We start from the raw sequence: 16,572 nt of genomic DNA on the forward strand, positions 1-16,572 counted from the left end.
AAAAAAATTTTTTTTTTAACAAGTTTACATATAAAAACTAACAAAAACTAACAAAAACAAACATAAGTATAAAAATATAACAAATTTCCTGTGCAGTGTAGGCCAAAACAGAAAAAATAAAATATAAAAACATGCGATTTGCAATTTTTTTGTTATCTTGTCCCCCCAAAAAGTAGACAAAACTACTTCATTCCGCAAAAAACAAGCTCTCATACAGCTCTGTGGATGGGAATTTTTTTTAACAAAAGTTATGGCGATACAAAGAAAATAGTTTTTTTTGCAAAGGTTTTTATTCTTTTAAAAAGTAGTAAAACCAAGTAAAATTTATACAAATCTGGACCGGTAATCGTCTTAACCCGTTTAAGACCCTGCCGTTTTTCACCTTAAGGACCAGGCCATTTTTTGCAAATCTGACCAGTGTCACTTTATGTGGTGATAACTTTAAAACGCTTTTACTTATCCAGGCCATTCTGAGACCGTTTTCTCTGCACACTGTGTACTTCATGACCGTGGCAAATTTGAGTCAAAATATTTCATTTTTATTTATAAAAAAAATACAAAATTTACCAAACATTGGGAAAAATTAGCAATTTTCAAAATTTTTATTTCTCTGCTTTTGAAACAGATAGATAGTGATACCTCCTGAAATAGTTATTACTTTACATTTCCCATATGTCTACTTCATGTTTGGATCATTTTGTAAATTACATTTTCTTTTGGGGACGTTAGAAGGCTATGAATCTTGATATTTTTTAGAAAATTTCCAAAACCCACTTTTTAAGGAGCAGTTCAGGTCTGAAGACACTTTGTGAGGCTTACATAATAGAAACCACCCGTAAATTGCCCCATTTAAGAAACTACACCCCATAAGGTATTCAAAACTGATTTTACAAACTTTCTTAACCCTTTAGATGTTTCACAAGATTTAAAGGAAAATGTAGATGAAATTTCAGAATTTCACTTTTTTGGGCAGATTTTAAATTTTTATAATTTTTTTCCAGTAACAAAGGAAGGGTTAACATCCAAACAAAACTCAATATTTATTGCCCTGATTCTGTAGTTTACAGAAACACCCCATATGTAGTTGTAAACTGCTGTACACTGCAGGGCACAGAAGGACAGGAACGCCATATGGTTTTTGGAGGGCAGATTTCACTGGGATAATTTTAAGTTGCCATGTCACATTTGAAGACCTGGAGTAGAAACTGCCAAAAAATGACCCCATTTTGGAAACTACGGGATAAGGTGCCAGTTTCGTTGGTACTATTTTAAGGGTACAGATGATTTTTGGTTGCTCTTTATTACACTTCTTTATTATTCTTTTTGTGAGGCAAGGTTACAAAAAATAGCTGTTTTGGAACAGTTTTTATTATATTAAATAAACTTTTTTTGGTTGTTTGTTTTAGTTTTACATTATAAAGCATTTTTTTAGTGTCTCCATAGTTTATTTTTATTTTTTGGGTGACTGTCTTATGTAGGGGCTCATTTTTTTCACTATGAGATGATGGTTTGATTGGTACTATTTTAGGGTGCATATGGCTTCTTGATCGCTTGGTATTACACTTTTTTGTGATGTAAGGTGACAAAAATGTTTTTTTTTTACACCGATAGAGATATATATATGTATATATATATATATATATATATATATATATATATATATATATATATATATATATATCTCTATGTGTAAGAGAAAAAAAAATAGATATATATAAAAAAAAAATTTTTTACGGTTCACCTGAGGGGTTAGTTCATGTGATATTTTTATAGAGCAGGTTCTTACGGACACGGCGATACCCAATAACTATAATTTTATTTATGTTTTACACAATAACAGCATTTTTTTTTAAACAAAAAAAAATTAAATTTCATAGGGTGAATACATAAATAGGTGGGGGGGGCACTCGATATCTGGCAAACACGACCTCAATGGATACTATTTCCTCTTGTATATATATTGTAAGCAGAGGTCCTCTGTAGAGCAATAACAAGCACTAATACTTCATATATGAGACCAGTCGGTTGGAAGGTGTAGTTAGGGTTATACCAATCCCTGTGGGATACTGGATACATAAATCTTGAAGGTATAAGTGGATACAGAGTGTCTGATGTTAGTACTCCGTAGACTGGGGATTATATTAAAGTTTGTACCAGTCCCCGTGCTTCAACTGTACCGGAGTTTGCAATAAATATCAGTATTTCCACATTCATATAGTTTGCCTTACCATTCCAGGTCTCGTCACTTATCAGAGCTCCATAGCTGGAAACTGGTCAGGAGACAGAGGATCCAATTCCTGCTTTACCCTGCAAGGACCTAAGAGGCATCCCACGTGGTCCGCAGCTCTCCCCGTGATGTGTCACCTGACTCGGGAGGAACTTACTTTGAATCCACAGATTGAGCGATAGTCCCAGTTTGATGTAGAGGGGTAGTACTGTAAGTGTCTCCAAAGGAATCAATTATATAAACACCACTTCTGTTCAGTCCCTCACTGTTCAGTAACAGAATAGTTTCGGGGTTAAAAGCACCCCTTCCTCAGTGGCTGAACAGTAGATGTAGGGAGGCTTCCTTTTATATGGTAACCGTCAACAAGGCGGTGTATTCTGGGACAGTGAGGGATATTCAGAAGATACAGATATCAGCTCCTGATCGGAATTGAACTATAAAGTCTCTATACATCAATGTACCTTAGGGGTTGGTGCCCTACAAAGGTCCCTATCCCTTCGAAAGACAACCTCACATATAAATACATGAATAAAAGTATATATCACACTAAATAAAAATATATATCACATTAAGAACATATTAAAAATAACTGTATAAAATTACATAAAAAAGATTATATAAAAGAATATATGGGATTAGCAAACTTAATAGCAATCTGGAGAATTCATATCCAATATTTTGTACCGGAGGTAAGTTACACATTAAATGTAACAAATATCTGCAGTGTTTTGTATTGTAGATCTGGAGGTAAAGTGATTAATGATGCTGTTGGTGATGGTAGAGGGTGTGGTGGCCCACCCGGGAAGGGAGATATGGGTGCTGGAAAAACAGCCTGACACAGATGTACCGTCCCTAAATAGGCCCACACCCCTACAAAAAGCCAAACAGCTCCATTTCAGCATTTAAACCTCTTGGGATGAGAATATCGAAGTCAAAAATCCTTTTGGACTCTAATCTGGACATTTGTGCGATGCGATTCCCTCGCCAACAGCATCATTAATCGCTTTACCTCCAGATCTACAATACAAAACACTGCAGATATTTGTTACATTTGATGTGTAACTTACCTCCGGTACAAAATATTGGATATGAATTCTCCAGATTGCTATTAAATTTGCTAATCCCATATATTCTCTTTTATATAAGCTTTTTTTTAATGTAATTTGTGGTATGGTCCATGTTTATATATAGATATTTGTTTTTTTATATTTGTCTTCATGTCAGTTTTTTCCCCCCAAAAGAAACGCAGTGAAAACGCACATGCGTTTTCCATTTCATGTATCCCTACAGCCTGGGAGTGATCCAGTTATTTTTAATATGTTCTTAATGTGATATATATTTTTATTTAGTGTGATATATACTTTTATTCATTTTTATTTATATGTGAGGTTGTCTTTTGAAGGGATAGGAACCTTTGTAGGGCACCAACCCCTAAGGCACATTGATGAATAGAGACTTTGTAGTTCAAATCCAATCAGGAGCTGATATCTGTATCTTCTGAATATCCCTCACTGTCCCAGAATCCACCGCTTTATTGACAGTTACCATATAAAAGGAAGCCTTCTTACACCCAGTTTCCAGCTATGGAGCTCTGATAAGTGACAAGACCTGGAATGGTAAGGCAAACTATATGAATGTGGAAATACTGATATTTATTGCAAACTCCGGTACAGTTGAAGCACGGGGACTGGTACAAACTTTAATATAATCCCCAGTCTACGGAGTACTAACATCAGACACTCTGTATCCACTTATACCTTCAAGATTTATGTACCCAGTATCCCACAGGGATTGGTATAACCCTAACTACACCTTCCAACCGACTGGTCTCATATATGAAGTATTAGTGCTTGTTATTGCTCTACAGAGGACCTCTGCTTACAATATATATACACAAGAGGAAATAGTATCCATTGAGGTCGTGCTTGGATTATGTTTTATCAATCAGCATGTTTTTGGCCTTCACCATCTGTATGCCATATGTGAATCTGGCCATTTGAATCTATTGGGATGTACGCAGTAAACCCTTTTTATGAATTTATCTTATTTTTCATAGTTGTGAATAAATTGGTTTAAATTAAATTGTATTCGTTGCGGTCCATGTGTTGCCAGATATAGAGTGCCCCCCACCTATTTATGTATTCAACCTAAACCTTTCTATACAGCACTGGGGGTGCTGAGGGTGTGCACCTGTCCATTATTTGGGCAATTTGGTTGAGCCACTAGTACTACTACTCTATCTGTTCAATAAAAAAAAATAAAAAAAAATAAAAAAATCATGTTTTAGTGTCTCCATATTCTGAGAGCCATAGTTTGTTTTACTTTTTGGGCGATTGTCTTAGGTAGGTTGTTACGGAAGCGACGATGCCCAATAAAAACTTTATTTTTTGTCCCACTCTGGGTTCAACTTTTAGAGGGTCTGATCCCCTTTACAATACCTCTGTATTGTAATGCATTGGTTGTAAGTGTATTACACAGCTTACAGCTTCCTGCCTGTGAGATCCAGGGGACTGGATCTTGCAGGCTGTCACAGAAGGCAGCCACGATGCCTATGGAAGGCATCAAGCTGACTTCCTTGCCATTGGGTCCCCGTCACAGCAGCGCGGGGACCCGATGGCCACCCGGCAAGATCCCGCACGTGCCGCGGTCAGCGCTGACCGCAGCAGAGCGATTGTTAATGTGCCGGCATCTGCGTTTTCACCGATGCTGGCGCATACAGCAGGGGTCCAGCCATCAGTGACTGCCAGATTCCTGCCGCTGATCGGGCGGATGCAGCTCTTGCACCCGCCCTATCAGCACGCCGTACATGTACGGCGCTGGACCAAAAGTCACGTCCACCAGCACCGTACATGTACTGTGCAGGTCCTTAAGGGGTTAAACATGGCAGTGTCCCTGTTTTTTTCATATAAATAGTATACTTGTGTTTAATTTACCAGTAAAAACAGCAAGGAGCATAACTAAGCCCAGATATACACCACTGGGCATTGTGTAGAAAAGGCATACTTAGAGCAGAGACAGGCAGCCTCGGAATCACAAGACATAGAAAACGTAGAGAAGAAGTTAAAGAAAACATTGGTGCCAAAGTCGGTAGATACACATGCAGTTTCAGATTTTTCCCATACTTACTGTAATAAGTTAATATAAGTCTCAACATCTTTCATATCGGACTGAATCCAATTATTCTTGAAGCCAAGCACAAGAGTATTTGGTTTCATTCTCCCCAATCCAGCAGCCTACAAAGCAAAAAAAAATAAACAAATTCAGCTTTCCTTTAACTTTAACTAGAATGTCTTCAATATTATATAATTACATAATTGGTGTTGATAGCATAACTTTACACTATGCAAACTAGAAGACATGGGGATAAAGATTTTACCTGCATAAGATACTGAACTCCATCCCTCAAGTCCTCGGCATGTACTGGGGAGTAGAAGGCTTTGGTTTTGTTTTTAATAAGCCACCTCTGATATCTAGCCTGGTCTGTAAGCAGCTCTTTCATAGCTTGTCTTCGAGGACCCTACAGAGATATAAAACTAATGTTAAACATATTGTATTATATTCATTTAGCAAGTTCTATATGACTGTCAATGAAAAGGGCTGTCGACCATGAAAGGCCAGCCTACAAAAGCCGCTAGCTTTGATCAACCACATCTAAGGCTACTTTCACACTCGCGTTTGGTGCGGATCCGTCATGGATCTGCACAGACGGATCCAAATCAGATAATACAAACGTCTGCATCCGCTCAGAACAGATCAGTTTGTATTATCTTTAACATAGCCAAGACAGATCCGTCTTGAACACCACTGAAAGTCAATGGAGGACGGATCCGTTTTCTATTGTGCCAGATTGTGTTATGGAAAACAGATCCGGCGCCATTGACTTACATTGTGTGTCAGAACGGATCCGTCTGACTTAGTTTTGTCAGACAGTCACCAAAAGGCTGCAAGCAGCGTTTTGGCGTCAGTCTCCAAAGCGGAATGGAGGCGGAACAGAGCCAAACTGATGCATTCTGAGCGGATCCTTATCCATTGAGAATGCATTAAGAGCAAAACTGATCCGTTTTGGACCGCTTGTGAGAGCCCTGAACGGATCTCGCAAACGGAAAGCCAAAACGCCAGTGTGAAAGTAGCCTTAACAGGAATAGCAGAGTCTATTCTTCTAGGTACACTTGCACACAGGTTTTTAAGGAACTCGGCAGAGATGTTGTTTCAGACATCTTGGAAAACTAACTACAGATCTTCTTTATATGTAGGCTTGTTCAAATCCTTCTGTCTCTTCATGTAATCTCATAGGACTTGATGATGTTGGGATCAGGGCTCTGTGGGTGCCGTATCATCACTTCCAGGACTCCTTGTTCTCTTTACACTAAGACAAATCTAGACATTGGCTGCATGTTTGGGGCCGTTGTCCTGCTGCTGAGTAAACTTTGAGCCAGACACATCCCTTAGGGTACTTTCACACTAGTGTTTTTCTTTTCCGGCGCTGAGTTCCGTCCTAGGGGCTCAAATCCGGAAAAGAACTGATCAGGCATATCCCCATGCATTCTGAATGGAGAGTAATCCGTTCAGGATGCATCAGGATGTCTTCAGTTCAGTCTTTTTGACTGATCAGGCTTTTCAGAAAACCGTAGCATGCAGTATTTTTACCTCCGGCCAAAAATCCTGAACACTTTGACTGAACGCCTGATCAGGCCTTTTTCCCATTGACTTGCATTAATGCCGGATCAGGCGCTGTGTGTTCAGTCAAACCGGATCCGGCTTTTGCATGTTAAACCCCAAAAATGTGAAAAAAATGTTAAAGTCCATAAATGGCGGATCCGTTTTTTTCCAATGCATTTTTTCATTGTGATCAAAATCCTGATCAGGATTCAAATGTAATCCGTTTTCATACGTTTTTCCGGATCCGGCAGGCAGTTCCGGTGTCGGAATTGAACGCCGGATTTAAACAACGCTAGTGTGAAAGTAGCCTTATGGTAGTCCATGATGGATACTTATCTGCCTGTATTTCATTATTGAGGACACCATTAATCTTGACCAAATCCCCAACTCTATTTGCTGAAATGTAACCACAAACTTGCAAGCAACCTCCAACCATGCTTCACTGTTTCATGCAGACTCTTTTTTGTACCACTTTCTAGCCCTTTGGTGAACAAACTGCCTTCTCTTATTGCCAAATATTTTAAATTTTGACTTATCAGCCCAGAGCTCCTGCTGCTATTTTTTTGCAGCCCAGTGCCTATGTTTTCATGCATAGTTGAGTCGCTTGGCCTTGTTTCCATTTCAAACATATGGATTTTTGGCAGTAATTCTTTCATGAACACCACTTCTGGCTAAACTTCTCCATAGGTATAGCTGGATCCCACTGGTTACTGCCAGTTCTGAGCTGATGGCACTGCTGGATATATTTTGATTTCAAAGTAAAGTAAGCAAGATGCGTCTCATCTGCTGCACTAAGTTTCCTTGTTCAACTAGTGCGTCTACGGTCCTCATTGTGCCTCTTCAAAAGAGCTTGAGCACACTTGAAATCCCCGTCTGCTTTGAAACCTTTGTAGAGGAGATACCTTGAGGATGCAGTATAACTACCTAGTCTTCTTGTTGTGCTCAATCTTGCCATGGTGTATGATCTGTGACAGTCAACTGTCTTCCTCAACCTCACCTTTGTAGCAGACTTTGGTTGTTCCTCACCCAGTTTTAAGCCTCCAAACCAGACGTTTCTATTTCAGTTAATGATTGTTTTTCAACCTACATATGTAAATAAAGCACTGCTTCCTTTAAGTCTCATTTGCAGCGGCAGCACATTTTATTTACAATTGCGAAAGCTTTCTTAGTTTGCGGCATTTCTTTCAACACCTGTCTACAATTTTTGCACAATACTGTACATCAAGGATTAGCACACTCTTTCAGTATTCTACTTATGTTCTAAGAGCTATTTGGTAACAAGTTTTTGTTTCCTTCCATAGTCCGTTATGTGGGTGAAAGGTGCCATTATCAAGCACAACATGTTGTGCTTAGTAATCTATTCATATTTACCCCGATCTACTTCATACTTCTTTTATCCAACTCAATGAAAACATTTTAAAATACAAACTTTTAACATGACATGCCAAAAACACATACAGAAAGGAAAATGAAAAATAAAATTTAAAAAAAACTTACCATGTGCACATGGCCACAGATCATCAATCCAACATTTTTTGTAAAGGCGTGCACTAATTGAAGGAGAGCTGGACGTGAATTCGGAGCACCAATTAAAACAAGGCATTGAGGCCTGTGATGAGGGAAATAATGCACAAGACAATATAAAAAATAGTAATCCATTTAAAAAGAAATGTATAAATATTGTAACTGGAATATTTTAAGGGTGAAGAAGATGCAAGATAGGGGTCGGTTCACATCTTGTTCAAAGTATTCCACGACAAAAGCATGCTGCGGTATTTTCTCGGTCCAAACACCGTACAGTGATTGAACTGAAGACATCCTGATGCATACTGAACGGATTGCTCTCTATTCAAAATGCATTAGGATAAAACTGATCAGTTTATTTCCGGTATTGAGCCCCTAGGACAGAACTCCATACCGGAAAAGTTTAACGCAAGTGTGAAAGTACCCTTAATAATAATATAAATGAAGGATGTTACAAAACTCCTAGGTCTACACAGCAGATGATATAATTCCCCAGTGTATTATCTACATACACACAAACTTGAAAAGTGTACACAGGACTATGTCAAACAACCAAGTCCATCAACTTTGTGTTATTGTCCCTCAAAAACATCAGCAGGAGGATGGTAGCAGAACATATATAGGTTACTTCTGAGTAAAGACAGTGATAAATAGAAATCAGGGACCTTTTTAGGAGAAATTTGTTTAAAAAGAGCTCATATTTAACTGCCAGTAGACAATTTAGGGATGGGGAGGGGTGTTACTTGTCTGCGCAGACTGGAAGATAAACTGATCCATATACAATGTTGTATTAAACAAATTATCCTTTAAAAAATTACCTGAAGTTTTTCACATGGTCTTCAACACCTGCCAACCGAATGGTGTGCTGCAGTGCATTCAGATAGGTCAAGGCTTGGGTTGAAGACCCCCAGTTTACATCTGAAAGGAAGTCAATTATTTCATGTTTTAGATAGAACACTAGTCAGACTCCTAATAAGTTAGATTTACACATTCCATAATGGATACAGCTTGTTACAGTTATGGGGTAATTGGCACACAAAAGTTTGTGATACTAACAAAGTATTGGCCAATGTAAATATGTGCATGGATTGCATGACCAGTGAGAAAGTGCTAGCGTGCTGTTCATAAAAATTACTGCTGGTCATCCATGGTACATCCATTCGTGTAAGTAGGTACCTTCTACTTATTAGCAGACAAGATAAGAGGTGTGGAAATGTAGCACGAGGCATGGTCCAGACAGGTGATCTCACAAGCACTTGAAATTCGGGAAAAAATAAAAAAAACATTTATTGTTACACCTATAGTAAATACAAGTCTTTCCCATGTTAATGACTTGTATCAGTAGATGTTGACCCTTAAAAGGAGTAATTCCAGCCCAATAAAAATGTTGTCAGATTTTAAATATGCAGCATGTCAATTTATGTTGCAGATTTCCAATGAGGCTTTACATTGCAATGAAATCCGCAGCAAATCATCAGCAAAATCTGCATCAAATTCATGTACTCAGAATATAGAACATGCTGCGATTCTCGCGCAACGCAGAACTGATGCGTGAAAAACAACGCCGATTGAAATGAATGGGTCAGGATTCGGTGCGGGGGCTGTGTGTTCACTTCACTCATTGCACCCGCTCAGAAAACTGGCTCGTGTGAAAGGGGCCTAAATGTTCTCCAAGAAGATTTCATGTATGCCAGTGTTGGTTGCTTTAGTAGTGGCCGGTCAAAATGATAGGATGCTGTGAAAGAACCAAATTATGAATAATGGCTTCGAGCACTGAACAGACCCAAAATATATTGTGACCAGAGGTGAATCAGGTTTAAACATGTGTTCTAGATTAAGACAAAGAACTCCAACAACCCCATCCATACTCCATTTTAAAGGAATTAAATTGTAAAGCTAAGCATTGTAGACCGCTCTGTGAATGGTCATTGTAACAGAACTTTCTATATTGTCACATTTAAAAAACAATGTAAAAGTTTGTATTTCTGTTATTTTAGACCAATCTAGTATGTTTTCCCCCCCCCCTAGTGCGCAAACGATCCAGTCAGGAAACTAACAGGAACTAAATGGAACTTCCCGTAAACGGCCCTTCACTGTGATATTCCACAGGGCTTCTTCACTTAGAGAATGTCCTGCCGCCTTCCTCCATGTGTTATGCTTGCATCTATTATTAAAGTGCATTATTTTCTATGACTGTATAAGTGTAGCAATGTACGTACGCAACATTCATTATCATATAGTGCAGGATGTTTTATTTTTATTTTTTCCGTGATTTGTTTAATTTGTCTTGAAGGAGTGGCACCTTCATTTGTGAATACGCTCCTATCTTGGGAGTAGCATTCATGTGCACTTTTGCCCCACCTATCTAATAGGCGACCTTGATTAGGTGGTACATATAGGTGTGTGTGCTCCTCCTCCTCCGACCGGTTGCTGTTGCACATGGAGGTAACTAGGAACAACACACTATATGTGTGGGGTCTGCGCTCCTGAACATAAATGCATAACGGCATAGGCAGGTTTAGCGTAGGACCCGCCTGAACTGAGACCACCTTGTCGCTTGGTAGGTGGGCTTAGATGTGTTTTGATCAAAATGTATTCACCAAGTGTGTCAGATTTTATCAATAGAGTGAGGGCTTAGTCCATGTGTTATGCTGGCATCTATTATTATAGTGCATTATTTTCTGCGATTATATAAATGTAGCCATGTACATCCGCAACATTCATCATCATATCGTGCAGGATGTTTTATATATTTATTTTTTCTGTGATTTGAGCACTGAACTGACCCAAAATATATTGTGACCAGAGGTGAATCAGGTTTAAACATGTGTTCTAGATTAAGACAAAGAACTCCAACAACCCCATCCATACTCCATTTTAAAGGAAATGAAAAAAGGTAAAGCTAAGAATTGTAGACCGCTGTGTGAATGGTCATTGTAACAGAACTTTCTATATTGTCACATTTAAAAACAATGTGAAAGTTTGTATTTCTGTTATTTTAGATCACGACCAATCTAGTATGTTTTTTTTTTCCCCCTAGTGCGCAAACGATCCAGTCCAGTCAGGAAACGAACAGGAACTAATGGAACTTCCTGTAAACGGCCCTTCACTGTGATATTCCACAGGGCTTCTTCACTTAGAGAATGTCCTGTCGCCTTCCTCTCAATACAAAGACATTTGTTACCAGGCATGCTTTCTTCTCATTTAAAAAAAATAAAAAATAAAAAAAATTCGTCATCTACATGTATATACCGCGCACAGCTGCAGCCAAGCAAAACAGCCGCAATACTGCTGAAAATAGCCACAAATTAACTGCACATGGCTTCTATAAATGAATATATCAAAAGTGTTACACACCGTGAGGCTTCTGATAATAGCTCATATTTTCCATGGATAAAAATACTTTTCTAAAGATTTAAAAATAGCAGATGGGCGCGAGTCGCTCTAAATAGCTTCACAACTCAAAACGGACCGCTGCGACCTTGGGAGTGAAATCCGCTCCATTGTTTCGCCCATTCTAAATGAGATCCTAACTAATCCATGCGCAGGAATGCTTCTTTCAAAAGCTTAGGGTCAATATGCAACAGTGACTATTCAGAGAACCTACTTCATAGCCTTTCACAATCCCATCTGTATAATTGGGAAGAAAACCATTGCAAAGTGATTGTGTCCAACAAAAAGCCTAAATGCTGCTTCATTTTAATGTGTAAAGCAGGGGCTGACATCATCTGCGCATTAAAACCTTTCTGATCTAATCAGCGGTCTTCACACAATATAGCCGTGTTTAAGGGCTGCCACCATTGAAAGGACCGTGACTAAGAACGTATTACTTCTTATGTCAAATAAGTCCCAAGCAGCAATATCTAGGGTCGGAGATCAAATCAACAAATCTGTCAATGTTAAATTTACCGAATTCCTTTTTCAGTTATGGTCACTTACAAACGGTTCAGTATAATCTGTCAAAATAGATGTAAACTTACCAGGCTTCTTGTATGTAACGTATATATACAATCCAATGACAATGACATATGTTAAAAGAGCAGCCTGCCAGTTAATAACAAACATGACCCCACAGCAAAGAAGGGCTCCAATTAGAGACACCCACATATTGTAGTATTTAAACGCTGGACGCCAACCTGTCAGGAAAAATAAAATAAATAAGAGTCACCACAGATCATATAAAAACGTAGCATCTCTCTGGATACAGTATAAATTCATCTTAAAGATGTCCATCACTGGATCACCAAATTCAGACTGTGTACATTAGCGATTCGCTCATCCCTAGTGCACATGACCATGACTTGCGTTGGCCGATTCCTGACAGTAGTAATGATCATACAGGGCGCACGTATCTCAGGAACAGGAGGCTCTTATCAGCAAATAACGCTCTAGTGTGATGTTGGGAATGAACTTGGTGAACTAGCTAGAATTGCCTATTCTTGATCACCAAATGAAATGGGGGCTTGTTCATATCAGCGTTGTGTTTTGCATATTTCTGTTCTGTCAGAGGAACAGAAAAAAAAAAATTCTGTTAAAAGGATCAATGACATAATTCATTGATTTCAAAGCAGATATAAAAAAAGTTCCTTATTGTTGGTGGGAACAAGCACAGCAGACGGCGCTTTTTCTCCCATCAAAAATAATTAAAACTTGTTTGAATGGACACAAACTGAGCTCAAAGTGACCCATACAAGCAAACGGGGATTGAAATGATGGAAAAGAAAAAAGGAAAACACAACACTGATGTGAAAAAGGCAGAAGTCGCAATAAAGCACAACCCTATGTATTCGTATAGATGTGTAGAAAAACATTTAGAAGAGGGAAGAAAACCAAAAACATAGGCATGTCTTACCTGGAGACTTTGCAAGTGAAGCGTGAAACACTGAGAAGTTTATTAAGGCATAGGATGCCAGGAAGAAGTTTGAAATGATTGGAGCAATCACATTCAGTTCAGCTGAAAGAGGAAAACATCCAAAACTTTAAATTATGAATTAAAAATGTAGTTGTAATTTGCAATACTTGTGCAAAACATCATTGGTTGGTTTACAATCCATAGAATTAGAGACTCATTTTATGCTACTCATTTTATGCGGCAAGGAGATCCACCAAAACGGCTGAGAATTGGCCAGACACAAAGCGCAGCATGCAGCAGGTCGTGTCCGGCTGATTCTCAGCATTTCGTTTGTATCCTGCGGTGCCTGATCCGGAGAATTCCATCAGGTGGTTCTCTGCCAGAATTGTTGCCGCAGATGTGAAAGTAGCCTAACATCTCCATGTCTCCCCCTCAACCTTACTTTCATACCAGACCATCCAAGTGCCATCTATCTTGCACCTGAACTTGCTAAGAAATCAATCTTCTATCTTTCAGCCACAATAAACTTTATGGAGATTTATCAAAAAGAGTAAAAGGGAAATGTGGTCTAGTCACCCATAAACCCAATTAGGACAGGAATTTTATTGAATAAAAAAGGTAGAATCTGAATGGTTGCTATAGGTAGCTGCTCAACTTTTTCGTTATACCAGCTTAATACATCTCAGAATCTTCCTGGTGGCTTTATTTTTACTAAGATCTGAAAATGACTGAAAAGCGTAATTTATAAAAATCTTTTAACTTTGCACATACAAGTAAGAGGATGGAGTATCATATCCCTGATTCAAAACTAAACTCCCCCACCCTCCAAGAGAAAAAAACTAAAACACACCAACCAATTAATATGAACCCCAATGCAATTAAGAAGGTGAGCAGATATCCCCGAAGTGGTTCGTTGTTCTTGCCATATCCTTTAGCAAATATTTGAAGACCAGGATAAATATTGTCTTTGCATAGGGCCTTGGGAGAAAAAAGGTTTAATCAAGGAAGATATAAAATGTATTTATGCTGTACAAACAAGACACACAATCTGAACAACCCCCAAGGAAAAAAATATAGCTAGCATACAGTAAAAATCATTTATTAGTCTTCTATGAAGGAGTACAAAATATCAGCAAAATCAGAAGGCATTGGTGCATAAACTTCCTTTTAAACTACAAATATTCAATAAGTTACGTGCTGTAAGTCTATTTCATATTAAGAGATGCTTAAGCTTGGAGCCACGTAGGAAATTACAGTATCATCAATTAGTATAATTTTCAAAAAAACTAAACAAACAGCCGTTACCCAGTAAGAGTGTTTTTTTTTAGAGCTCTATTATGAGCTGCAGCTTTGTCTCGTCAGTGGACAATTGTGGGGCCATTTTTACAAATTATAGATTAAAATGCAATTTGGGCTAAGAAATTGTTTTTTTTTGTTGCAATAGGTTTTTGCTAGACATTTTTTAACATTGTATGCATTCTGCAGCTTCTGTTTTACACTACATAGCAACCTCAGAAAGCTCCTGTGTGATAGACCCAATAGCCTACGTGTCTGATAGCTCTGTCTCCCTTCAGTCTCTGACTTCTCCTGATCAAATAAATCAGTCAAATAAATCCGCTCAGAAGATCATTCAGTATAGGTCAGAGGCACTGGAAACCAGTTAGCAGCTAGCTATGTAATGTAAAACAAAGAAGCTGCATAGGCCAAACATACATAGAATAAATTATTTTCAAGCCAAAATCTATGTAAAAATCAATAAAAATGGTTTCCAATTTGTGTCCATAGTCTTTAAAGGGGTTGTCTCACTTCAGCAAATGGCAATTATCATGTAGACAAATACAAGGCACTTACTAATGTATTGTGATTGTCCATATTGCCAGGGGTTACGACCACCCTACAATCCAGCAGAGGTGGCCATGCTTACACATTACAGGAAAATGTGTCAGAGACTAATGCCAGCGCTGCTGGATTGCAGGGTGGTTGTAACTCCCCCTGGATAGGAGCAGTGTATGGAAAAATGAATTCAGCCAGCAAAGGAGGCAATATGGAAAATCACAATACATTAGTAAGTGCCTTGTATTCACTTTGTCTACATGATAAAGGCCATTTGCTGGAGTGATAATCACTTTAAGTAAACAGCTTCTACACATCACTGATGGTAGCTGCAAGATGTAAAACAAGAGTTTGATTGAAACATAGACCCGCAAGCTTACTTTCAGAATAGTGATCACTTGTATTGGGAGCAAATCCAATTTTTTTTGTAACTAGGCGCAATTTGGATTACCACAGCAAGGAAAATTGTATACATCAAAATAGAAAGTACTCATTGATGGTCAACTACAGAGTAAAGAGGTGAGCATATAAAGAACAGGTCACGTTTCCTCTATACATGCTAGTATAAAGAGCTCACCTGGAAAACCTTTGGTGCACTCACTAAGGAGGCAAGTGCTGATGAAAGGGTGGCAGAGAAGATTCCTGCTGAAATAAGTGGTGCAAATCCAGACACCATGCCCATGACCTAAAAGGGAAGTAGAGTTTGATTGTTGACACTGAGTACATAACGCATTCAAAAAACATACAGACAGGATAGGGCAAGTGCCAGAGTCAAAACCCAAGAAATAAAAGGCATTGCATGGACTAGGTTGCCACTTTTCAATGGTGAGCAGCACTGGAGACTTGTCGTCTCACTATAATGACTCTAAAGACATCAGTGCAAGAATGGGCGAAATATTTCTCTAACAAACAGCGATACATCATATCAATCATATTAGCTGAGATTTATGCAGGAAAGATCTATAAAAAGTACAAATGCATTTTCTAAAGGATGTTTCACTAAAAGAGAAAAGATTTTGCTCTCAAATCTAATTAATATATTCTTGACTTCAACTTCATTTACACATAATGAAAGCCCAATGGAGATAAAAATGATAAAAATGCACCAGAGCCTTTAAAGAGGACCTTTCACCGAAGGTACCGAAGGGCATAGCAGGAGAACGGAGCGGCGCCCTGGGATAATAGTAAGTGCAGTGAGATCCCCCGGGCGCCGCTCTCCATGTCTGTATACTTAGTGAAAGGTCCTCTTTAAGCCGTGCCAAAAACAACGAGGGGAGTGGGGGACAATCCAAAGAATTGTGTATATATAGCGACTCACATTTTGCAGTAAACTTAAAGAGGACCTGTCACCACAAAATGAAATGCCATCTGAGAGTGCAGTAGCATAGAGCAGAAGGAGGCCGATATATATTTCTGTGGGAAAAGATTCAGTAAAACTTGTAATTTATACATTTATATCTCAGCTTTTTTCACTTCC

At 38.6% G+C, this 16,572-nt stretch overlaps 1 protein-coding gene across 1 annotated transcript in view; it reads right to left on the reverse strand.

The window, feature by feature from the left end:
• The window catches only part of SLC12A2 (solute carrier family 12 member 2), a 129,741-nt gene that overhangs the window by 39,529 nt on the left and 73,640 nt on the right, over positions 1 to 16,572 (reverse strand). The window contains exons 12-19 of the mRNA XM_044275861.1: positions 15,673 to 15,780; positions 14,117 to 14,240; positions 13,263 to 13,364; positions 12,391 to 12,546; positions 9,229 to 9,328; positions 8,384 to 8,495; positions 5,604 to 5,744; positions 5,354 to 5,460 (exon numbers count right to left, since the gene is read on the reverse strand). Of these exons, the coding sequence (XP_044131796.1) occupies positions 5,354 to 5,460; positions 5,604 to 5,744; positions 8,384 to 8,495; positions 9,229 to 9,328; positions 12,391 to 12,546; positions 13,263 to 13,364; positions 14,117 to 14,240; positions 15,673 to 15,780 (950 nt within the window). The remainder of the gene's footprint in view (positions 1 to 5,353; positions 5,461 to 5,603; positions 5,745 to 8,383; positions 8,496 to 9,228; positions 9,329 to 12,390; positions 12,547 to 13,262; positions 13,365 to 14,116; positions 14,241 to 15,672; positions 15,781 to 16,572) is intronic.

Source organism: Bufo gargarizans, chromosome 1 (assembly GCF_014858855.1).
Source record: "Bufo gargarizans isolate SCDJY-AF-19 chromosome 1, ASM1485885v1, whole genome shotgun sequence".
Taxonomy (NCBI): Eukaryota; Metazoa; Chordata; class Amphibia; order Anura; family Bufonidae; genus Bufo; species Bufo gargarizans.